The sequence below is a fragment of the Mus caroli genome, unplaced genomic scaffold (genome assembly GCF_978045245.1).
Source record: "Mus caroli unplaced genomic scaffold, Mus_caroli_1 scaffold_7, whole genome shotgun sequence".
Lineage (NCBI taxonomy): Eukaryota > Metazoa > Chordata > Mammalia > Rodentia > Muridae > Mus > Mus caroli.
In genome coordinates, this window is record NW_028227262.1 from 145,781,579 (window position 1) to 145,807,715 (window position 26,137).

General features: G+C 38.7%; 1 protein-coding gene across 1 annotated transcript in view; it reads right to left on the reverse strand.

The window, feature by feature from the left end:
• Nucleotides 1-26,137, reverse strand: part of Vps50 (VPS50 subunit of EARP/GARPII complex) — a 106,518-nt gene that overhangs the window by 45,937 nt on the left and 34,444 nt on the right. Inside the window, exons 10-14 of the mRNA XM_021164267.2 lie at nucleotides 23,082-23,124; nucleotides 21,711-21,809; nucleotides 12,014-12,154; nucleotides 3,933-4,065; nucleotides 362-453 (exon numbers count right to left, since the gene is read on the reverse strand). Of these exons, the coding sequence (XP_021019926.1) occupies nucleotides 362-453; nucleotides 3,933-4,065; nucleotides 12,014-12,154; nucleotides 21,711-21,809; nucleotides 23,082-23,124 (508 nt within the window). The remainder of the gene's footprint in view (nucleotides 1-361; nucleotides 454-3,932; nucleotides 4,066-12,013; nucleotides 12,155-21,710; nucleotides 21,810-23,081; nucleotides 23,125-26,137) is intronic.

Sequence of the window (26,137 nt, forward strand, 5' to 3'; positions counted from 1 at the left end):
TCACCTACTTATTTCTTTTCTAAAATTAAGCAAAAAGGAAATTAAGAAAATTAAGTAAAATAAAAAGGACATCTCAATAAAAAGGCACATCTTCTTTAAGAAAGCATAAGATTCCTTAATCAAGGAATATACTGGAGATTTTCAAACTAAGAGATTTTTGTCTATTGTTCTTTATAATCTATATAATTATCAACTAATTACACAAATTAAGTTAAATGATAGCCAAAGATGAACTAGCATATGATTAAGCCTTCAGAGAGTACAATAACACAAAGTGTAAAAACAACTAAACAACTAAACCAGCTGTGCCATGCGCATCTCAGAGCACAGCTTCGGTAAGAATGAGCATAAATAACCACACCTGCCATATCCGGGTAAGGCCGTGCTCTAACTTCTTCTTTACGTAGCCACGGTCAAAAGTGGCCTCCTCAGTACTCATCACATTGCTTCCTTCTGAAAATGAAAGAAAGATGGCAAATGTCTTTAATTCTGTTTTATTCCGAATTTTTTTTTGTTGTATTTTCTCATTTTTATAAGCCAACCTAAGATTAAAAAAAAATTCTGGGCAAAGGTTAAGAGTACTTTAGATTCCTAGCAACTATATGGTTCTGGGAGCCTTTTGTTTTGTAACTTTGCTCCTGCGGAATCCCACCACCTCTTTTGGTGTCTGTGGGCACCAAGCATGCACGTGGTGCATAGGCATACATACAAGCAAACATCCAGACATAAAATTAAAAACAAAATATGCTCGATATATGTATTGAAAGTGATAGTAAAATCAGGCACTGGAATTAAACTCTTTTGATAAATGGGATAACTTCAAACAGAGAATGTTAAATATATTCAAGACTATGCAGGACACATGTGAATAGGCTTATGAACCCATTGAAGGCATGGCGGCCCCAGAGCTACATACCACCTGCATCTAGACCATTTGACAGTCTGATGTCAGGGAGCTAGAAAACCAAACAAACCTACTGTCAGGTAATGTGCATGCCAACAGAGTAGAACACAGGAGGCACAGTTTTTTTTTTTTTTATTTTTAGAATTCATATTACATTTTTATAATCAACAATAATATTATAATATTGATCATTCCAAATAAATAATTTAACAATATCTAGTCCCACAGGTAAAATCAATTTTGTTCCTAAAGGAAGTTTCCCACCTGGAAATACAAACATGCATCTGTATTAAAGCAAATGTAGCTGAGTGGCCTGCAGAGTAACAGCCACATATCTGCACTCAGGCTGGCATGCTGTCCAGTGGGAAGTAAGAGAAGACCATACATACACACTCTATCCAACTCCGATATCCATCTAGCTAGCTCCAGGCTAGAACTTACCATGACCCAGCAGCAGAGTTGTGCATGTAAACTACACCTTTAGTGTTTTGTATAGAATTTACAGTGGTAGGAAGACAAATAGGATCACTATAAAGCTACAGAAAATGAATTTTAGAGGCTGATCACCTTTATAAAAGGACTGGGAACAATTCCCCATTCCTGGTTCTTACATTGTATTTCTGCAAGTCTGAATTATATTCTATTCAGAATTATATATATTGCTGGTGGACTGCTGAATTAGTCAGAAAACCAAAATGCTTTAAGGTTTAGATTAGGAACAGGGAACTGTAACAAAAAAGGTCTAAATATGTAAGGCCCAAATCTGGTATGACTCAGTATTGCATTACCATATTTTGGTTATAACATTTATATAGAGATCATATATATATTTAGTATTCTTATAGCTAATGTATCTGCTAATCCTACTTGAAATCTGCCCTTTGGTTTATCTGTTAAGTTACTTGTTAGAAAACAAAAATGGTCCTATAACATCTTACAACTGCTTATAACTAGAAAAAAATGTGAAATATTAACAAAGTAGAATAAGTTTTAGAAAACCTGATATCTCAATGAGCCTAGAAATTCCAGCTTCGGCTGAACCCTGGCCCCACATGCTCAGCAGGCACTTACCACTGAGCTGCACCCCCACCCCACTGTATTAAATTGTATGACACAGTATGATTTATGCTATGTATCACACAAATGTTAATAAAATAATTGTTTTAAAAGTAAAATTCTGTGTGTGTAGGTGAATGTGAACGGGTGTACAGGTACACATGTGTGTATCTGTACCTGCTTGTGAAAGTCACAAGTTGTTGTTGTATGGTGGTGTGAATAAAAATGGCTCCCCATAGGCTCATATATTTTAATGTTTAGTCACCACGGAGTGGAACTTTTTGAAACAATTAGAAGGGTTAGGAGGTATGGCTTCTTGGGGGCAGTGTGTCACTGGGGCAGGCTTTTAAGTTTCAAAACTATGGCAGGCCTAGGCTCTCTCAGATGAGGATGTAGCTCTCCACTACTGCTCCAGCATCCTCTTGCTTGTTATCATGCTACCCACCATGAGGATAAGAGATTAAGCCTCCAGAACAGTAAGCAAGTTCCTAATTAAACACTTCTCTCTTAAGAGTTGCTGTAGTCACAGTATCTCTTCATAGCAATATAACAAAGACTAAGGCAGAAGTTGGTACCAGGGCGGAGGGTATTGCTGTGATAGGCCTAACCATGCTGCTTGTTAGTGGAATGTGAATTCTGAGACTGTGTATTAGAAAAACATGTCCTTCCTGGGTCTTCAGGAGTCTTACTAGGAGTACAGAAGACAATGGTGCTGAGAATAATGTAAATTAGGATGACCCAGCTGAAAAAGTTTCAGAAGGGAAGAATATTAGGAAGAAGCCTAGAGATCATTCTTATGATATTTTGGCAAAGAATGTGGCTGCTTTTTTGCCTTTCCCCTAAAGAAATCTCCTTGAGGCTAAATCGAAGAGGTTCAAGATTACGCATCTCCTCACACCATACATTTTGTATTTCCCTCACCCTGTCTGCTCCTTTTGATTATAGATCTGCCTATTAGGCTGTCATCCAGTCTCCTCTGCCAACCCTCTTAAATTGAGGTTTCAAATTCCATGTCAGACCTGGGCGCCCCGCCCCCTGCCCACAGATCAGGACATAGCTTTCAGCTACCGTGTATATGCTTCCATGCTCCCCATCATGAGGACAATGACCTAAACCTCTGAAACTGTAAGCAAGTCCCTAATTAAATGTGTTGTTTCATTAAGAACCTCCTTGCTTGTGGTGTCTCTTCACAGCAATGGAGCAGTGACAACAACAGGTCTTTTCCTCGGTCGATGAACCTGCAATGTGCTGACTTGGCTAGGCTGGCTGGCCGCTGCCTCCAGGTCCCCACACGGTGTCTTACACAGTTACAACAGGATCCACACTCAGGTCCTCGTGCTTGAGTGCCAAGTCCTTTAGTGACTGAGCATAAACCTGTCTCATAAACCCGCAATTATCTGAGATGCGCAATCTTGAATACTGTTTGGAAAGGGCCACCTGAGGATTTGAAGTTACTGCTGCTTTTATTACTTAGCATTGTATACCATAGCTACTTAAAACTGAATTTTCCTTACAAAATGAATGTTTTAAGTTCCGCATGACCCTGGATTCCTGTATTTTCAAAAGGGACAATACCAACATAATTATTAATTCTTAGAGCCTGACTTAATGCTCACAACTTGCAAATTAGAGTAATAGTGAGCACTAGTATTTCTTTCACTGTAAACCTAAAAACGACCAATCTCTTACCAAGTTTACAACTGATGACACCAGAGGAACACTTTTAAAGCTTTTTCAAGACAATACAGCACCAGGGCCATCAACATGCACGCTAAGAAACAGACTCAGATACCACTTGAAAGTCCTCTGTAGTGCTGAATCCCCAGACTTAAAGGTCTGAAGGACTTCTTTTGCTTTTGTCCTAAAGGTGGGTCTTATCCCTCCTTTCCCTTACTCCAGAAACTCGGCACATGCCAAACACATGGCCCATGCTACAGCGCAGTTTGAAATGAGAAATTAAACCATGTCCTACCAGCAGCTGCAGCTGTTTCCTCATTGTCGTGTTTCTCGTGCCACTCCATGGTTCTGTAGTAGCTGAGCATGACTTCCCACAGTGCTTTGCACAGGTCTGCCAGGCACGGAATATAGCTGTCTGGTGTCACGTGCTAAAGAAAAGGAGTTAGTTCCCAAGAATTACATTTTCTTAACTAAAGCCACTCCAAATAAAATGTCCTACTGTTAATCAAATACAAGTGAGCACTACAAGCTAAGACATTGCTTCCAATGGACGAGCCTAAGAATAGTATCAGTAACAAAGACCCTTTCAAGTAATTTCCATTTCAACACATCATTTTATTACTCATTAGTAATAGCACTCCAGATAGTATGAAACATCTGGAGTCCCTGAACCAAAGGATCCAAGAAATTATTGAACAGGTAACTATTCTAAACAGTACTTTTAACTTTCCCAAGTGTTGGGACACAGTCCAAGAATGGAATTGTGTAAGAGGAACCTGAGACCTTGTGAAAAAACTCCAAGTAAACAAGACAAGAGTCTCCTAATCGCTGTCCCTCCATAACACTTTACGTTTTCTGTGCGCCTGGAGGTGGCGTTTATTCAGTTATTGTTATTCATATGCAAACTGTGACTTTGCAAGGTGAGACTTGTCCTTGGGATTGAACACCTCCCTAATGTGACCCTCTGAGCCCTCAGAGCATAAACTGTCTGCTGCTTGAAATAAACTTGCCTATGCATGAGACTTGAGTCAGCCTCATTTTTCGGTCCTGCACTCCCAAGTTCATGGCACTAACTAGACCACTAAACACCCAAATACATATACTTTTTCATCCACATGTCTAACTATGCAGACATGGCTTTATATTTCTCCTTGGACCAGAGTCACAACTAGCAAACTGGTGGCTGGATTTACAATTCAATCTGTGTAAAATAAGTGAGCACTTTGAGAGACGTCCAAATTCTACAGATACTCCAGAACTCACAGACATTTCAGTAAAGTAAAACATTTTAAAGCAAGATATTACAAGGGAGGGACCTGCACGAGGGCTCTGCACCCTTCTCCCTTACAGCTCTAAGAAGAGGCCTTCTGTGCTTTTGCTCCTATTCTACCTTTTAAGCTTCCCGTCTGTCATAAGGCAGCATTTGCCCCATTGTTAGATTTTCTAGATCCTTTACATTTGTGACCAATCCACCAGCCAGGACTCTGCTGATGAGCACAGATGGGCTCAGGCACTGGAGTGAGTGCTCCTCCAAGGGGAAGGACGAGCAGAGCAGAGCTCAGGAGAATGGACAGATGCATTAGGCTGCTGCTGCGCATCCTCACAGGCCCAAAGCCTGCAGGCGCTGCTCATGAAGCTTACATACCAATGGCCTAGCAGGGCTGCTTGGATGCAGCATGCCTGCAGACCTTCCCAGACTGCTGCCTGGGAGGCTCACATGTCAGTGGCCCTCACTCTCAAAAAGACCTTTTCTTCCCAGAAGGATTTCACTCTCCCCAAACTCTTTATTTACCAAACATTAACCAGGATGTCTCAGCATACTCTTGGGTAAGCACATTGACTTTCTCAAGCTGAACCCCAAAGCAGAAGAGCTAACCTCTGGAACCAGAGTGCCCATGCAAGGCTTATAACAATCTACTTTACTGGTTTAATATGACAAAACAAAGTAATAATGTTTTCCCTATTAATAGGTCTAAGAAGGCAAAACCAAATGACTGCCTCACCGACACCAAAACAGAAAAACCGATGGTCATTCATCCAAGACCCATTCCTGACTAACAGCTCGTGACTATATTAAGAATGGTATCCACTATTAAACAGATTTGGGAGATAGTGGTCAAAACAATTAGACTAAACAACTAGGGGCCACACAAACAAAAAGCTACTTTAATCTACTAACTGACATAAGAACTGAAAATTCCTACAGATCTCTAAAACTACCTCAGTAATAACCCAGCAATGATGGGGGTTATAAAAAAATAAGACTCATATCAATAACAATCATTTAAAGCATTTATAATTAAGAGATAAAAAAGTTTTAGAAATAATCTTTGCAATATAAGTTCAAAAACTCCATAAGGAAAATCATGAGACAATGTGAAAAATGTAAAAGACTTGAACTAGTGGAAAGTCAAGGTACTCTTGATGAGGATATTTCAGTGTTATCGACATATTCTACTTAAGTTAATTCAAGATCTTATTATGATACCCATTAAAAATACCCAGTCTCTCATGAAAACCCAGCAAATGGTGGAGGTGGCTCCTCACATCATTAGACACCTGTTTTCAGTGTTCAGCAACTAGGCAGTCAATAGAAAAGTCAAAATCAGACTCACTTTATACACCATAAAACGAAGAGTAAGAAATCTAAATAAAAACTATAACTATACAGCAGTAAGAGAAAATATGAAGCATTTCCTTTTTAATGTTGATACAAAGTTCTCTTCTACAAACTCAACATTCAGAGGTAACAAAACTAAAAGTTGATAAATTTTTACATTAAAAAGCAGAACTTATATGACCATAAACAAGTCAAAACGCAAACAATATAGTTGAAGAAATTCACACACATACGTAAAGAACTAATATTCCACGTCTAGATGGAATTCTAAGGAGTGAGAAGCTGGATATGAGAGTGTATGCCTCAAGTCCTAACTCTTTGGAAAGCTGATGCAGGGGAATGGACATATGCATTCGAGGCCAGCCTGGGCAGTACAGTAAGAAGTCCCTTTCAGAAAGAGAAGAATTGCAACAACCGTCTGGTTAGGGGCAGCATGCAAACCCGAGAGAATACGCTTCACAAGCACACACCAGGATGGTGTGGGACAGTATGCTTAGCGTGCATACTCTAGACGGAGAAAGCCACAGCCAAACAAGCTTCCCACACCACTGTTGAAAGCAGCCTTAATCTCGGAGAGAGACAGGAATCACCTAACAGAACAGCCTCTTCAACTATGCAATCTCACCTCTAGAAATGCATCCTGGTGAGGCGCCATAGCCAAATGTGCAGCTAAAAACCACTGGAGTCTATACAAACCCCAAACACAGGAACATGCAGAAGAAACTGTCACTTATATACATCAAAAAATAGCATGCAGTTATATAAAATAATTTCACATGCTTATTTTTATAATTGTTAGCTTACAATGGCCAGTTTCATTTTTTCTTCTTCAGTTTATTTTAGCACATCATTATACCTGACTCATTTCTAACCAAATATATATTAAAAAAAAAGAACAAAATCAGTAAGGATTAAAAATATATGGCCAAGTGAAACAAAACTCAAAAAAGTCCCTGGCTATACCGCAGGGAGTCTTTACTTAATACAAGAGCTCCTCTGAGGCCAATTTAAAAACAAAAAAACCAAAACAACAACAACAACAACAAAGACTTCACAAATTCAATAGTACTTAATATACATTTATATTAAGCAAATACATTTCATCTAAGTATATCCCAACATTTTGCCTAGAATATAAGAGGAAGATAGTATTAGAAATATTTTTTCAGGGAAACATTAGGACTGTAAAAATAACTGTTACAGTCAAACAATTTTTACAACAGGTCATAGTTTATAACCCAAAAAATTAAACCTTAATTCTACTACCTTTCACTCTACACAATGTGAGGAAAGAGGCTCCTTGCTTATGCTCTCTCTTGGGCCTCCTCCCCTGTGCTATCACTTAGGAGCTTACTATATTTTACAGCTGTATCAAGCATGATACATTAATGTTGTCTTTTTTTTTTTTCCAAAACAACTGAAGTTAAAGCAAAGCTGCTTGTCACTGATTTAAGCATGAATGATTCAAAGCTCTAGCTGAATCAATGATTTTGTCTAAAAGTCTGCCAAAAGAACTCAAATTTTATTATAATCCAATACATCAATGTGTACAAGCATATGAGAATAATAAATTTAACACCAGATAGCAAGATAATTCCCATCTAAGTTTATATTTAAAATATAAACTTTAGAGACCATTTTACTAAATAAATGTAATAGCTTTTAAAGGTGTTTTCAATGTATATAAATTATGGCATATTAATCTCTGTATGCTGGCAATAAGAGTCATTTTGCATTAAAACTCAGCCATTTCCACTATACCATTCTAGCAGTTAGCATCTACACTCAAAAAACAATTCTTCCTAGCCATGTACTTAAAATCATTAGCAAGCCAGGCATGGTGGCATTACCTATAACCGAACACAAAAGAGACCGAGGCAGGTGTGTTACAAGTTCAAGTCCAGCTCGAGCTTCATAGTGAGCCCTGCTTCACTACCCAACTCATGATCAAACCAGTCAATAATTCTGTATGGCCAGGAAAGGGGAGGGATGCATGGACGTCTGTCCCTAGCTGAGGGTTGCAATACACAAGAAACCATGTTGGAGCCATTTCACCTTTCATAAAACAAACAGAGGTACCCAGAGCTATGTCATCACTTCCTCAAGCCAGTCATCAGTTACCAAACACCTAGCAAGGAAGCTCGGGTCACACCCTGACATCGTAGTTCCACTTCTATGTTCACATGTGGGAAACTGCAATTCTCTGAATGAATCAATTCAGGAAACACTAACAGTCTAACACCTCTTCTTGACATGTCTTTAAGGAGAGGAAGCAAAAGTGTAACTTCCAGAGGTGGCTCCATGTTTACAGCTGCATTCATCGCCCAGAGACTTCTGTGCAGGTGCAAGTGAGGGAAAGAGAATGCAGTCTCTGAGAAACAATGTTTAGTACAGAAAAGAAAGAGTTTAAACAAAATAATGTTCAAGGGGAAAAAAGAAATCCCAAATCTATAGAAAAGGTATTCAATTCTCCTAACTTGGATGAGCACAGAGAGCAACAAGCACCCCATTGCAAGATCTGGATCTGCAAACCTGGCTCTCACAGTGAAGAAACGTGAACACAATGTGAACACATGAAGGCTCCCTAATCTGATCTTGATTGATGTTTAACTTTCCATGGATCTGACTTCTCATCTCACCACAATCAGTTCAGAGAAAGCCTATAACCTTCCATCTCTACTATTGCCTTAGTCAGGGTTTCTATTCCTGAACAACATCATGACCAAGAAGAAGCTGGGGAGAAAAGGGTTTATTCAGCTTACACTTCTACACTGCTGTTCATCACTAAGGAAGTCAGGACTGGAACTCAAGCAGGTCAGGAAGCAGGAGCGGATGCAGAGGCTATGGAGGGATGTTTCTTACTGGCTTGCCTCCCCTGGCTTGCTCAGCCTACTCTCTTATAGAACCCAAGACTACCAGCCCAGAGATGGTCCCATCCACAAGGGGCCTTTCCCCTTGATCACTAATTGAGAAAATGCCTTACAGTTAGATCTCATGGAGGCATTTCCTCAACTGAAGCTCCTTTCTCTGTGATAACTCCAGCTGTGTCAAGTTGACACACAGACCATCCAGTGCAATTATAAACTGAGTTTGGTTGATGTTCAATGTATAGTGTAAGTACCCTAAATTGCAAGCTGGAAGCATATAGTCGAAGACTATCTTTTCAAAGTTGCCTCAGTGAGAAGTGATGAGTACAGGCTGACTGTCCTTTATTGTATAATTGAACTCATAAGACAACTCTACTAAGTGTATCACAAAATCAGAAATCTCTAGACAGTTCTAGGGCATTTTTATTGTTTCATATTTAGATTTAGCACTCTACTCACATCCTAATAAACATGTAGACTACAGAGGGTCTGGTATTTTACAGAGATCCAAATTCCACAGCGCCTGCACTCACACGCGCACACACACACACAGAGCGTCATTAACACCTCTGGGAAACTGCTGCATGCCAATCACTGGTCAAAACATGGAAAAGTGCTTAAAAGACATTCCCTCAGCTGTAAATCTCTAGTAATTTCTGCATGTGCCATGCTGTATGCAATGTTAACATCTTCTGTACTTCCTAAGCACCAAAACACCTCAGCAACAGCAGAAAAAGAACAGAACTGGATGGGAGAGGGCTGGGCTTGGAGCCCAAACCTGTCACTTCCTTGGCCATGACTCCTGCATACCAACAAAGCATGACAAATATTACTAGCACCTGACTAGACTCCTGACTAAAAAACACATACAGCTTGTGGAGAAAACTGCCATTCTCAATTATCGGGCACTTGATCATTCGTGCTAACCAGGAATACAAACAAAAAGTGTACTGTATAAATAACAACTGTGGCACAGAAATTGTCTCTTGAGTACCAGTGTTAGGTGTTTCTAACTGCTAATAAGTATCCTTAATCAATCACATACTAGCATTATAAAACAGGCAATGTGCACATCATTATAATATGTATTTCAAAGTTACAAAAGATACAATATGTTATGGTACCTGAAATGACCATAATTATTTAAATATTTAAATTATTTAAATATAAGAACACTGTTGAATTAAGAACAGCAGAAGACATGAAACACAAGGTATTTTTTTCCAGAACACTGGTCAGCATGATGGTCTCCAGTGTCCTCTGCTTCCTGAGACCACATGTCTACATCTGCTTACCATCACCATCTACTTTTAAATATGAGGCAGAAATGACTCCCACCACCACATAAAGTTAAGAACTTCATGTCCTGTGACCAGATTCCTTCATGAATCAGCAGCTTTCCTGAGTGATGCCAATGAGAACCACTTACTTGTTCCCATGAGAAAGATATGCTTATGTTCTCTTTCATCAGCTTCCTTAGTCAACATCAAAGGAGGAGATAGCCACCATCATTTATAGAACAAAGTCACTAAATGGCATTATTCTGATAAACTAGTCAACAAACTGAATTGAAGTCATTTCTCCCCACCCCCTAAATCTTAATCACCAAGAGCATACCATGTGCACAGCAGGCCGGGCATATATTCTCAAGCACTGCACTGCTCATGCCAGCTCTACCTGTGCTGACCACTAGCGAATTGTGGGAGGAGCAGCTCTGCAGGGGTGGCACTATGCAGGAACTTAAAGAAAAGACGATACAGCTGGAGACTGTTGTGCACACCACACAGGCTGTCCATTTCTTTGGCACCAGTTTTGGTAAAAAATTCAAGCAGTTCTGCAACCACCTGAGGCTATAAGCTAACCCAGAACTGCCACAGGGGGTCAATACTATACTCGTCTCTAAAAGCTTTATTATTTCATCATACTAGGCAATATTTTATGTGTATGCGTGGTTTCTATGACTAAGCTCTAGAATAGTAGCAAACCATTTTTCCCCACAACTGCTACCACATATATTTGACTACCTTTGTACTGAGGTACCAGAAATCTTTTAGGGCTAACTTGAAAAAGCATTTTTTGAAGAGGCCTTTCACAATGACAAGAAACAGCTATTTCAAAGATCACCTTATCATCACTGTTTTTCTAAGTGACAATAATCCAAAAGAAACACAATGAGAAACACATCATGCATAACTTTTCACTCATCAAAGCATATAGAATCATCTTAACTGTGGAATTAAGAGTTTGAATGTACAGGACTAGCTCATAAAGCTTGACTTTGAAAAGCATACAAAAACAATATGTACAGATACAAACATACCACTGTAAAAAGACTAGACCGTCATTTGTTTAAAGTGCTTCTTTTGAATTAGTAGGAATCATTTCCTATTTTGTTGAAATTACAAACTTGTAATTACCTACTATATCACTTAAAGTCATCTACCAATTATAGCCATACTAACAACATCATATACAAGGCCACTTGATGGTTAACAGGTACCAAGCAAGTTAAGATGGCAGCATCTGAAACCTGGGAGACTAAAGGAGGTAATCCCAAACTCAAGATATCTGAAAAACAAAGAAACAAAACAACCAAAAACAGAAAAGGGAAGAAAAAAACCTCAATGAGTAGCAAGCAGATGTGCGGTTTCCTCTGTGGTTCTATAGACACTCTGAGCTATGGGTCAGCTACACTTCCTGCTAAAGCATACCCTAAATATGTCCACTCCTCACCTGCTTTCTAGGACGAACCACATTAGAAAAGAAAAAAAATGATAAATATGTTTGCTTTTATTTTAGGGGCATCTTCAGGCAATAGGTGCAAAGAAGCAGGAAATTACTGATTTAAAACCTAAGGGAGAGAAGAAGAAAAAAGAAACTAATACACACCGTACAGAGATCTTTATACTGAAGCTTCTGGAATTTTGTATCCGTGTTTCCTGCACACAGCTCCACATAGCCAAGCACAACCTGAAATACGGTGTTGTGAATGGCTTGAGTGAAGTGCATATGAAGCTGATCCATTGCAGTCTAGGAAAGAAAAAATAAACAACATAATGTCATAGTCTAAAATACATGTCAAAACTTGACAGAACAAAGTAGCAAATCCTCATCAACTACAGCAATGGCATGGAGACCCATGGAATTAAGTGTAGTACACAGTGTGGGCAAAGCAGCTTTCATATACCCATGGCATCACACCATTCAGGCTGCATGTAACTGAAACTGTGCTGCTGTTCTCATTTATAACCGGCATTCTGGCCCATCAAACATAATTGTACCTGTGTCTCCTGTCCTATAACACTCCTTCTCTTACACTGTTCAGGAGATTTCTCAATGGTTAGCTTCTCAGAGAAGCCTTTTCTGACTCAACTATTTAAGTCAGTATGTTTCTAGCACTCTTTTTTGGTTTCTCTGGGTATAGCTCTTTGCATCACTTCCTATACCACTTGACAGCATCCTCACTCACAACTTTACCATGTGCATCTGTGGTGGTTTGAGTAAGAATGGCTCCCATAACTGTACACATTAGAATGCTTGCTCACCAGGGAGTGGAACTATCTGAAAGGATTAGACTGATTAGGAGGTGTGTCCTTGCTGGGTAGGTGTGGTCTTGTTGGAGGAAGTGTGTAACTGTGGGTAGGCTTTGAGGTTTCAAAAGGCCAACTCAGGCATAGGCTCCCTATCTCTTGGGGGGAAACTAATTAAGGGTGAAGTCCACCATGACCAGATAGCCTCTAGACTCTGCAATATGGGTCAGAATTTATTAGTGACCTTATCTGGAGAATTCTAAGCCCCAACATGTAGTCCAATTGGATTACAGCATCAATTTCCTTTGTCCTGATAAAACCTGTTTAGCCAGCACCTGAGAGTCCTGAAATGCTTCCCTATGTTAATGATGTAATTTCAGATATCCTATGCCCCTAACCAATGACCTTTGCCCATCCTGGATGTGCCTACCCTCAATCCCCAAGACTTTATAAGCCTTGAATCACCTAAATAAAGGTGATCTGCCCCCTGATAGCTGGTCAGGATGTGGTTATTCACGGTATGTACTCACAGGGTTTCTGAAACCCCTGTTCCAGTCTCTGTTCCTACTATCCTTGTGGACCAAACTGTCCCATGATCCATGAGGGTGGGGGACGGGGTATAGATCCACATCTCTCTCTGTTTGCTGTGGATGGATCGGATGTAAAGCTCACAGCCATTTCTCCAGCACCATGACTGCCTGAGTTGTTTCATGCTCCCCATCATAATAATAAGAGTAACTTTCTGACACTGTAAGCAAGCTCTCAACTAAACGTTGCCCATCTTTTCTAAGAGTTGCCCTGGTCATGGTGTCTTCCCAGCAATAGAACATTGGCTACAATGGTTGGTTTCCCTCACCAGAACAGGATATAGATGACAATTTATACTCTGAGACCTGGAGTAATACTGTAAATAGGAACCACATATATTTCTCTTGTAGTCTTCCCAAGATACAGGTTAAAATATGAAAATTAAGAAAAGTCAAAAAAGGTTCCACGACTCCACCAGGTGAGGTGACTCTGCACAGGTGAGAGTGTTGGACTACAGAAGCTAACAGCTTCTGGGACAGGCGGGAGCCACAGAGCTTCTGAGGCAGCCCTCTTTTCGGGCTCCAGACATCCTGGTACTTTCCCTGCCAGAGGAGAGATGTCCTCCCTGCCCGGGAAGGCTTTGAAGGAGCACCTGGGGGAGCCATCTTGGTTCCTGGATCCCTCCGAGACTAGTCTGTGCAGGTGAGAATGTGGACTACAGAAACTAACAGCTTCTGTGACAGGCCAAAGCAACACAGCTTCTGGGACAGGTCCTGTTTTGGGCCTTCATCTTCGGGCAGGAGGGAGGTCCAAATGGCAGATATCTGTGCACCTTCCCTGTAAGAGGAGAGCTTGCCTGCAGAGAGTGCTCTGACCACTGAAACTCAGAGGAGAGAGCCTGTCTCCCAGGTCTGCTGATAGAGGCTAACAGAATCACAAGAGGAACAATCTCTTACCAGAGACAACTATAACAACTAACTCCAGAGATTACCAGATGGCGAAAGGTAAACTTAAGAATCTTACTAACAGAAACCAAGACCACTCACCATCATCAGAACGCAGCACTCCCACCTCACACACTCCAGGGAACCCTAACACACCCGAAAAGCTAGACCCGGATTTAAAAGCATATCTCATGATGATGGTAGAGGAAGTCAAGAAGGATTTTAAAAATTCACGTAAAAAAATACAGGAGAACACTGCTAAACAGGTAGAAGACCTTAAAGAGGAAGCAAAAAACTCCCTTAAAGAATTGCAGGAAAACAGGACCAAACGGGTGATGGAATTGAATAAAACCATCCAAGACCTAAAAAGGGAAGTAGAAAACACAACAAAGAAAACCCAAAGTGAGGTAATGCTGGAGATAGAAACCCTAGGAAAGAAATCTGGAACCATAGATGTGAGAATCAGCAACAGAATACAAGAGATGGAAGAGAGAATCTCAAGTGCAGAAGATTCCAGAGAATATCGGCACAACAATCAAAGAAAATACAAAATGCAAAAAGATCCTAACTCAAAACATCCAGGAAATCCAAGACACAATGAGAAGACCAAACCTACAGATAATACGAGTAGATGAGAATGAAGATTTTCAATTCAAAGGGCCAGGAAATATCTTCAACAAAATTATAGAAGAAAACTTCCCAAACCTAAAGAAAGACATGCCCATGAATATACAAGAAGCCTACAGAACTCCAAATAGACTGGACCAAAACAGAAATTCCTCCCGACACATAATAATCAGAACAACAAATGCACTAAATAAAGATAGAATATTAAAAGCAGTAAGGGAAAAAGGTCAAGTAACATATAAAGGCAAGCCTATCAGAATTACACTAGATTTTTCACCAGAGACTATGAAAGCCAGAAGAGCCTGGACAGATGTTATATAGACACTAAGAGAACACAAATGCAAACCCGGGCTACTATACCCAGCCAAACTTTCAATTACCTTACATGGAGAAACAAAGGTATTCCATGACAGAACCAAATTCACACATAATCTTTCCACAAATCCAGCCCTTCAAAGGATAATAACAGAAAAAAACAAACAAACAAACAAACAAAAAACAAAACAATACAAGGACAGAAACCACATCCTAGAAAAAGCAAGAAGGTTATCCCTCAAAAAAACTAAAAGAAGACAGGAACAAGAACAGAATGCCAACTTTAACAACAAAAATAATAGGAAACAACAAGTACTTTTTCTTAATATCTCTGGACTCAACTCCCCAATAAAAAGACATAGACTAACAGACTGGCTACACTAACAGGACCCAACATTTTGCTGCTTACAAGAAACCCCTCTCAGGGAAGAAGACAGATACTACCTCAGAATGAAAGGCTGGAAAACAATTTTCCAAGCAAAAGCTCTGAAGAAACAAGCTGGAGTAGCCATTCTAATATCTACTAAAATCAACTTCCAACCCAAAGTCATCAAAAAAGACAAGGAGGGGCACTTAATACTCATCAAAGGTAAAATCTTCCAAGAGGAACTCTCAATTCTGAATATCTATGCTCCAAATGCAAGGGCAGCCACATTCATTAAAGAAACTTTAGTAAAGCTCAAACCACACATTGCACCTCACACAATAATAGTGGGAGATTTCAACACACCACTTTCACCAATGGACAGATCATGGAAACAGAAACTAAACAGGGACACAGTGAAACTAACAAAAGTTATGAAACAAATATATCTAACAGATATCTATAGAACATTTTATCCTAAAACAAAAGGATATACCTTCTTCTCAGGATCTCATGGTACCTTCTCCAAAATTGACCACATAATTGGTCACAAAACAAGCCTCAACATATACAAAGAAATAATGTTGAAATTGTCCCATGCATCCTATCAGATCAGCATGGACTAAGGCTGATGATCTTCAATAACAAAATAAATAATATAAAGCCAACATTCACGTGGAAACTGAACAACACTCTTCTCAATGATACCTTGGTCAAGGAAGGAATAAAGAAAGAAATTAAGAACATTTTGGAGTTTAATGAAAATGAAACCACAACATATCAAAACTTAGGGGCCCCATTAAAGCATTTCTAAGAGGAAAACTCATAGCTCTGAGTGCCTCCAAAAAGAAACTAGAGAGAGAACACATTAGCAGCTTGACAACACACCTAAAAGCTCTAGAACAAAAGGAAGCAAATTCACCCAAGAGGAGTAGACGGCAGGAAATAATTAAACTCGGGCAAAATCAACCAAGTGGAAACAAGAAGAACTATTCAAAGAATCAACCAAAGAAGAGCTGGTTCTTTGAGAAAATCAACAAGATGGATAAACCCTTAGACAGACTCACTAGAGGGCACAGGGAAAGCATCCTAATTAACAAAATCAGAAATGAAAAGGGAGACATAACAACAGATCCTGAAGAAATCCAAAACACCATCAGATCCTTCTACAAAAGACTATACTCAACAAAACTGGAGAACCTGGATGAAATGGACACGTTTCTACAGAGATACCAGGTACCAAAGTTAAATCAGGATCAGGTTAATCATCTAAACAGTCCTATGTCCCCTAAAGTAATAGAAGCAGTCATTAATAGTGTCCCAGCCAAAAATAAGCCCAGGACCAGATGGGTTTAGTACAGAGTTCTATCAGACCTTCAAAGAAGATCTAATCCCAGTTCTTCACAAACTATTCCACAAAATAGAAACAGAAGGTACTCTACCCAACTCATTCTATGAAGCCACAATTACTCTGATACCTAAACCACAAAAACACCCAAAAAAGATAGAGAACTTCAGACCAATTTCCATTATGAATATCGATGCAAAAATCCTAAATTAAGTTCTCGCTAACCGAATCCAAGAACACATCAAAACAATCATCCATCTTAACCAAGTAGGTTTCATCCCAGGGATGCAGGGATGGTTCAATATACAGAAATCCATCAACATAATCCAGTATATAAACAAACTCAAAGACAAAAAACCACATGATCATCTTGTTAGATGCTGAGAAAGCATTTGACAAAATTCAACACCCATTCATGATAAAAGTCTTGGAAAGATCAGGAATTCAAGGCCCATACCTAAATATGATAAAAGCAATCTACAGCAAACCAGTAGCCAACATCAAAGTAAATGGTGAGAAGCTGGAAGCAATCCCACTAAAATCAGGGACTAGACAAGGCTGCCCACTTCCTCCCTACCTATTGAACATTTTACTTGAAGTCCTAGCCAGAGCAATTCAACAACAAAAGGAGATCAAGGGGATACAATTTGGAAAGGAAGAAGTCAAATATCACTTTTTGCAGATGATATGATAGTATATATAAGTGACCCTAAAAATCCCACCAGAGAACTCCTAAGCCTGATAAACAGCTTCAATGAAGTAGCTGGATAAAAAATTAAAGTAAACAAGCCAATGGACTTTCTGTATACAAGGATAAACAGGTTGAGAAAGAAATTAGGGAAACAACACCCTTCTCAATAGTAACAAATAATATAAAATACCTTGGTGTGACTCTAAGGAAGTGAAAGATCTGTATGATAAGAACTTCAAGTCTCTGAAGAAAGAAATTAAAGAAGATCTCAGAAGATGGAAAGATCTCCCATGCTCATAGATGGGCAGGATTAATATAGTAAAAATGGCTATCTTGCCAAAAGCAATCTACAGATTCAATGCAATCCCCATCAAAATTCCAACTCAATTCTTCAACAAATTAGAAAGGGCAATCTGCAAATTCATCTGGAATAACAAAAAACCTAGGATAGCAAAAACTCTTCTGAAGGATAAAAGAACCTCTGGTGGAATCACCATGCCTGACCTAAAGCGGTATTACAGAGCAATTGTGATAAAAACTGCATGGTACTGGTATAGCGACAGACAAGTAGACAACCAATGGAATAGAATTGAAGACCTAGAAATGAACCCACACACCTATGGTCACTTGATCTTTGACAAGGGAGCAAAAACCATCCAGTGGAAGAAAGACAGCATTTTCAACAAATGGTGCTGGCACAACTGGACATTATCATGTAGAAGAATGTGAATTGATCCATTCCTATCTCCTTGTACAAAGGTCAAATCTAAGTGGATTAAGGAACTCCACATGAAACCAGAGACATTGAAACTTATAGAGGAGAAAGTAGGGAAAAGCCTCAAAGATATGGGTACAGGGGAAAAATTCCTGAATAGAACAGCAATGGCTTGTGGTGTAAGGTCGAGAACCGACAAATGGGACCTCATAAAGTTGCAAAGCTTCTGCAAGGCAAAAGACACTGTCAATAAGACAAAAAGGCCACCAACAGATTGGGAAAGGATCTTTACCTATCCTAAATCAGAGAGGGGACTAATATCCAAAATATATAAAGAACTCAAGAAGGTGGACTCCAGAAAACCAAATAACCCCATTAAAAAATGGGGCTCAGAACTGAACAAAGAATTCTCACCTGAGGAATACTGAATGGCAGAGAAGCACCTGAAAAAATGTTCAACATCCTTTATCATCAGGGAAATGCAAATCAAAACAACCCTGAGATTCTACCTCACACCAGTCAAAATGGCTAAGATCAAAAATTCAGGTGACAGCAGATACTGGGGAGGATGTGGAGAAATAGGAACACTCCTCCATTGTTGGTGGGATTGCAAGCTTGTACAACCACTCTGGATATCAGTCTAGCGATTCCCTAGAAAATTGGACATAGTACTACTGGAGGATCCCGCAATACCTCTCCTGGGCACATATCCAGAAGATATTCCAACCGGTAAGAAGGATGCATGCTCCACTATGTTCATAGCAGCCTTATTTATAATAGCCAGAAGCTGGAAAGAACCTAGATGCCCCTCAACAGAGGAATGGATACAGAAAATGTGGTACATTTACCAATGGAGTACTACACAGCTATTAAAAAGAATGAATTTTTGAAATTCCTAGGCAAATGGATGGACCTGGAGGGTATCATCCTGAGTGAGGCAACCCAATCACAAAAGAACTCGCACAATATGCACTCACTGTTAAGTGGATATTAGCCCAGAAACTTATAATGCCCAAGATATAAGATACAATTTGCTAAACGCATGAAACTCAAGAAGAACGAAGATCAAAGTGTGGACACTTTGCCCCTTCTTAGAACTGAGAACAAAACACCCATGGAAGGAGTTACAGAGACAAAATTTGGAGCTGAGAAGAAAGGATGGACCATCTAGAGACTGCCATATCTCGGGATCCATCCCATAATTAGCTTCCAAATGCTGACACCATTGCATACACTAGCAAGATTTTGCTGAAAGGACCCAGATATACCTGTCTCTTGTGAGACTATGCCGGGGCCTAGCAAGCACAAAAGTGGATGCTCACACTCAGCTAGTGGATGGAACACAGGGGCCCCAATGGTGGAGCTAGAGCAAGTACCCAAGGAGCTAAAGGGGTCTGCAACCCTATAGGTGGAACAACAATATGAGCTAACCAGTACCCCCAGAGCTTGTGTCTCTAGCTGCATATGAATCAGAAGATGACATAGTAGGCCATCAGTGGAAAGAGAGGCCCATTTGTCTTGCAAACTTTATATGCCACAGTACAGGGAAATGCCAGGGCCATGAAGTGGGAGTGGGTGGGTGGGGGAGTGGGTGGGTGAGCATGTGGGGGACTTTTGGGATTGCAGTGGAACTGTAAATGAAATAAATACCCAATTAAAAAAAAATAGAAAGAAACTCCTTCTTCCCTAAATAAAAAAAGAAAAGACAAAAAAATCAGCTTTTAAATACTAAATAGAATTGAAAACATTTGGTACTGTCTTGAATTTCTTTCCAAAAGGCACCATTTTACAAAAAAGAAAAAGATAAAAGCTTGTGCCTATCATTTGTAAAGGTTGAGTAATTAAATGAATAATTCTAGTTATAGGAGATAAGATTAAGTTTCACACCATTCCCCTTGTTTGTGTTGAGGCCTGCTCCCTTTAACATAATTGTAGCCACTTTGAATTCAGTCTCCATTTTGCTCAAAAGGTTGAATTAAGTTTAGGTTCTTAGACAGTACTTCCCAGAAGTGTAATTATCCATAACTGACACTGAAAATTTTTCCTAAAAGGTAGTAAACCTATGGTTGTATTACTTCTGCCCTGTTATCTCAATGCTCTGAAACTCCCCTGTTCACCACCCCTCATACCCTCACATAGGACCAATCACTTAACAGTCAGCTGTTAATACTTTGTCTAGTTAGCCATACATGTAGTACTGCCTCCAGCCTCGCTTTTTCAACTTCTGAACTTGGTTTTCCCAATATAAAGCCTGTCCTAAGAACAGATTGGTACCAACATTAGGCTCCCAAGTCCTTTTTTATGGTCCATATCGATTGGTCTTGGGGGGAGGTGTGTTCAATAAACTACTCTTGCTTAACTGAGATCAGTGGTTTGTACAGTGATTCCTGAACCCCAACAGTTCCATGTTTTTCACGGAAGACCGTGGATAATGAGTGTGCAAAGCCACACATTAGATGGTGAGCTACAGTACTAGGGAAATCTGCTAGATGCAAGGGATCTATTTGACAGATAAGTGTACTCATTAAGAAACAGTTTATCACGACTGCTCTGTAGTAGAGCTTGAGGTCAGGCATGGTGATTCCACCAGAGGTTCTTTTATCCTTGAGAAGAGTTTTTGCTATCCTAGGTTTTTTGTTATTCCAGATGAATTTGCAAATTGCCCTTTCTAATTTGTTGAAGAATTGAGTTGGAATTTTGATGGGGATTGCATTGAATCTGTAGATTGCTTTCGGCAAGATAGCCATTTTTACTATATTGATCCTGCTAATCCATGAGCACAGGAGATCTTGTGAGATCTTCTTTAATTTCTTTCTTCAGAGACTTGAAGTTCTTATCATACAGATTTTTGAACTTTATATGTACAGGGGAATACCAGGGCCAAGAAGGGGGAGTGGGCGGGTAGGGGAGCAGGGGGAGGGAGGAGGGAGGGTATAGGGACTTTTGGGATAGCATTTGAAATGTAAATGAAGAAAATACCTAATAAAAAGTTGGAAAAAGAAAAAAAAAAAAAAAAAAGAAACAGTTTATATATCATTTGAGGGAGTCAGGCTAGCCTATCTAGAAACAAACAAAACCCCTTATTAAGATCCACCTCACAGGACCAAAACTTAAGGTACAAGATACTATATGCAATTTCCCATTGAATTTTAATTAGCTTGTACTTTTCATTCCTTCCTTTGTGGTTGTCTTGCTTGCTTACTTGTTTGTTTGATTATTTGTTTGAAAACAGGTTTTTGCTATGGTCTTGGCCTTGCAACCTTCCTGCCTCAGCCTCTCAAGTAAAATATACTTTTCTTAATCCTACATAAAGTAGTGAAAATATCAGAACTGGCAAACATTTTAAAACTAAGTTTTAGTATGTTTCTGTTACATTATTTAATACTCTGAGACTCTGTTAAGATGTTACCATTATTCATTCAGCATTACAATGCACTTTTGTTAAGTGAAATTTTGGAAGGATATATTGGTAATAATCAGACCCAATCATAAAGGTTTATGAGTGACATCTGCTTACAACTAACCTGTGTTTTTCCAAGAAGCCGGTAAGCTTGCTGAACCTTGGTATAATGGTTAATGTCAAAATTCTTGCAGATTTTGGAAAGAGCTACATCCAACTGTTCCTATGCAATCAACAGAAGAACTGATGAGGAAACTTTTTTTCAAAGAAATATAAAAAAATATTAACTACCTTCCCTCCATTTATAACTAATAACTATTTACCATTTTACTGGGCTAGTAGAAACCAAGTATAATTACAATTAGCCACTATAATTAAGTTTTGTATAAAAATTAGCATTGTGAGCAATGTATTTACCTTGAGACCCATATCTAGTATTTCATAAGAAACAAAATAAGCATGAATTTCAAGAGACCTTATTTTATAATATTTCTTAACTATTTCCTCAATCATCTGCTAGATTACAAAATTATATAAGCTGAAGATATACAATTATTTAAAAAAATAATATAACAATCCTTTTGCAACCCAGACAATGTAATTCTTAACCAAAAACTGACTTTGAAAATACATACCCCAATTAAGCTTTGCCATCTTAAATGCACTCCTTATTGGGTTTCTATTTCAACGAGTTCATCTTTAAATAATGATTTTCTACATGCACAGAATAATATTTTTGTCTGTATTAATAATGAATAAATATTGAATTTTCAACAAAGCCCTCATTAAAACTATTCAGAGCAATGCTTACTTAAGGAATTCTCAAGTCAGTTGCTTTTGATTAGCAGACATTCTTATAATTAGCAAATCATTGTATTTATGACCAGACTTCTTTCACAAATGGTTATTTGATAGTCTAAGTTTTACAACTACAGTATCCTGATCAGGAAAGCAAGAGGTGGAGAGGGAACCCAGGAACTCCAATTGCTCTCTGCATTGCAAAGACTGCAGGCGGGGCTTCTGATGAAGTAGGAGGATTAAAAGGCCCCACGATGAACCTGTCTCCTCCCACCTATACCCTTTCAATCTGTTTTTGGAATTTATGAGAGTTTTTAACCAGTTAATAAACCCAAGGAAATCAACTCAAAGGGCCAAAAAGAGAAGTAATTTATAAAATAAAATATGTGGAAAGTAATTATATTGTATTGTAACATGACAACACATCTGTTTCCCCTTTGGAGTCTTACATTTCTAGAAAAAGTGTTATCTTCAAATTCTGCTTTAAGGTCCCCCCAATTCTAGAAGCATTATTGAGTTTACAAGTAGATGAAATCTGATTTAATTTCATGGAAATTTCAAGTTAAACACAAGAGACTTGAGTGCAGTGATCTAGGGACAAGGGAAATAAAACAAACCCAGAGAATAATGTTGTGCCTGCACTAGCCAGAAATCTCCAAAAGGAAAATGCTGCCCAGTTTATAGTAAGACTCTTTACCTCGATTTGCTCCAAAGTATCTTGCAGCTTTGAATTCAGCTCACTGCAGAATAAAACAGGGTTAGAGGTGTCTAGTGCTAAATCCCACTGATGAATAACAGAGAACCAGTGCCCACGGTATGTGCAGTGATGGTAGAAAAGAAAAAGAAATAACTGAAGAATCTACAGAAAATTAAGAATTAAAAGTTCATGGTACATTTTAAAATTAAACTAAATAGTAAAATTTCACAAAGTTAATTGCTACAACACAGGAATAAAGAAATAGAAAATAAACATTTAAAAAAATACAATTTAAGGAAACTAAATATCAACAAAAGCTATGTAATACAATACCAAGCTGAAATAAATTGGGCTTAACTACATCAAAGAGCACATCATCACAATATGTATTCACTGATAAGTGGATATTAGCCCAAAACTTAGGATACCCAAGATATAAGATACAATTTGCTAAACGCATGAAACTCAAGAAGAATGAAGACCAAAGTGTGGACAATATGCCCCTTCTTAGAATTGGGAACAAAACACCCATGGAAGGAGTTACAGAGACAAAGTTTCGAGTTGTGATGAAAGGAAGGACCATCTAGAGACTGCCATATCCAGGGATCCATCCCATAATCAGCTTCCAAACGCTGACACCATTGCATACACTAGCAAGATTTTGCTGAAAGGACCCAAATATAGCTGTCTCTTGTGAGACGATGCAGGGGCCTAGCAAACACAGAAGTGGATGCTCACAGTCAGCTATTGGATGTATCACAGGGCTCCCAATGGAGAAGCTAGAGAAAGTACCCAAGGAGTTAAAGGGATCTGCAACCCTATAGTTGGAACAACATGATGAACTAACCAGTACCCCGGAGCTCTTGTCTCTAGCTGCATATGTATCGAAAGATGGCCTAGTCGGCCATCACTGGAAAGAGAGGCCCATTGGACTTGTAAACTTTATATGCCCCAATATAGGGGAATGCCAGGGCCAAAAGAATGGGAATGGGTGGGTAGGGAAGTGGGGGGGGGGTATGGGGGACTTTGGGGATAGCATTGGAAATGTAATTGAGGAAAATATGTAATAAAAAAAAAAAAGAAGAAGGAGCCATTGGAGATAGAGGAAGGGGACAAAGGAAAGGCAGGGCAATAGTAGATAGAAGGTAATCTCAGTGTAGTATGAGCATTTGTGAAGAAACCTATTGTTTTATACAGTTAATAAATACTAATAAAACTGAAAAAGAAAACAATAAGAGAAAAACAATACCAACTTTCACTTCAAATGCCCATTTTCCAAAGGAAATGCAGATATATATGAAGAATAGATAACATTTTAAAAAAAATTACTAAGAACTTTAGTACAGAATCTGTCATGAGAATTCATAATTTTTCTGAAGTCCTCTCACTACTGCCATTATGATTACCATGTACTGAGGTTCTTTTCCTAAGTCAAGAGTCCTCCTCAATTCTTCATTTATAATGTTCACATGTAAACCTACATTCTCAGTGACAACATATCTTACTAGAGCTGTGACACAGGAGATGTCTGGTAAAAATCCAACCTGTGACTGAATTAAAAAAGAAAAAAAGGAAAGAAAACGTAAAAAAGAAAAAAAAGAAAAAATGTAAACCTACATTGTGGATACAAAATTTTCAACATTGAAGGTGAAATGATATTTGGAAAGAATAACAATTGCCATTCATTTATTTTCAAGAAATGATGCTAAGGATTATGCCATAAAAATTAAGAACATAAATAAAGAAAAGAGGCATATGAAACCATCCAATTAGTTCAAAGTTCAAGGACAAATTAAATCACAAAAGCAGATGAACTCCTTTGAATGTAAAACCAACCTGGAAAGCTGAAGAATTTATTTTATTCATGAAAAGATTTGTAATACAGAGCCAGTATTAAAATAGCCATAACCTGTAATATTTTTGGAATTTAATCAAGAAATCACTATGCAATAAACTATTAATTATTATTATAGAAATGTATACATTATTAGTAGTTTGTTGATGACTAACAAACCAATTTGAAATTTTAGTAAAAATATTCAAATATGCAAAAAAAAAAAAAAAAAAACAAACAAACCAAAGAGCACATCATGTTAACGGAACAGAATTTCCAACAACGTGCTCACCAAGTGATCTACAATAACCGAGCTCTGATCAAAAGCCAAGCAAACATTCTTTTGTATTTGGAGAACTGAATAAGCAGCTTCTGAAGTCTCTGTGGCAACTTAAGTCTTGGAGAGCAAGGTTTCAAGGCCTTTTGTAAAGACACAGCAATGAGACAGCGTGCTGTTGACAGAGGGACATAGAGCGACGTGAACATGGGGGGGGGGGGGTTTGGCTCCAACAGTTACTTGGCAGAAACTATTCAACTGCCAATACAAACCATCAACAACAACAACAACAACAGCAACAGCAAAAGTGGTGCTTGAGCCCATTAGTCATCCTAAAAAAGCCACTGTGAAAAACAACAAACAAGCAGAATGGCCAAAGATATTTTTAAAGAATTAAAGACTGCATCTTCAAATTCTGGCTGGATGTGGAACAAATGGAATATTCTAGCATCTGCATGACACAGGGGACATCTCAACAAGGTCTTTGGAAATCGCTAAAGGCTACTGCAACCCACACACTCTGCATCTTAGCAGTTCCAGGGCTGTACACACACCTAATCAAAGTGTATACACAATTCATGGGGTCTATTTCTAACAGTCTTAAAGCTGACGTTATTAAAATTATATATTACCAAAAAAGGTCTATGAAGTCTAACAAAATAAATCCACTCACAAAATAAATTTAATCTCAAGAAAAAAAAAAGACGGACAAACTTTGTAATGATAAAAAGAAATAAAAGATTTAGTTCGACACATTGAAAACTTGGATTTTTCAATGTCACCTGCTGATGATAAACTTGACTCTCAAATTCCTAGTAGTATAGTTCATGCAAACAGGGAGGATTACAATACACAACTCATCATTCATAATATCAAAGCACACTAGTCACTTAAGGGTAGGAAAGCATACAAACACACACACAAAAAGTTTATTTTTGATGCCAT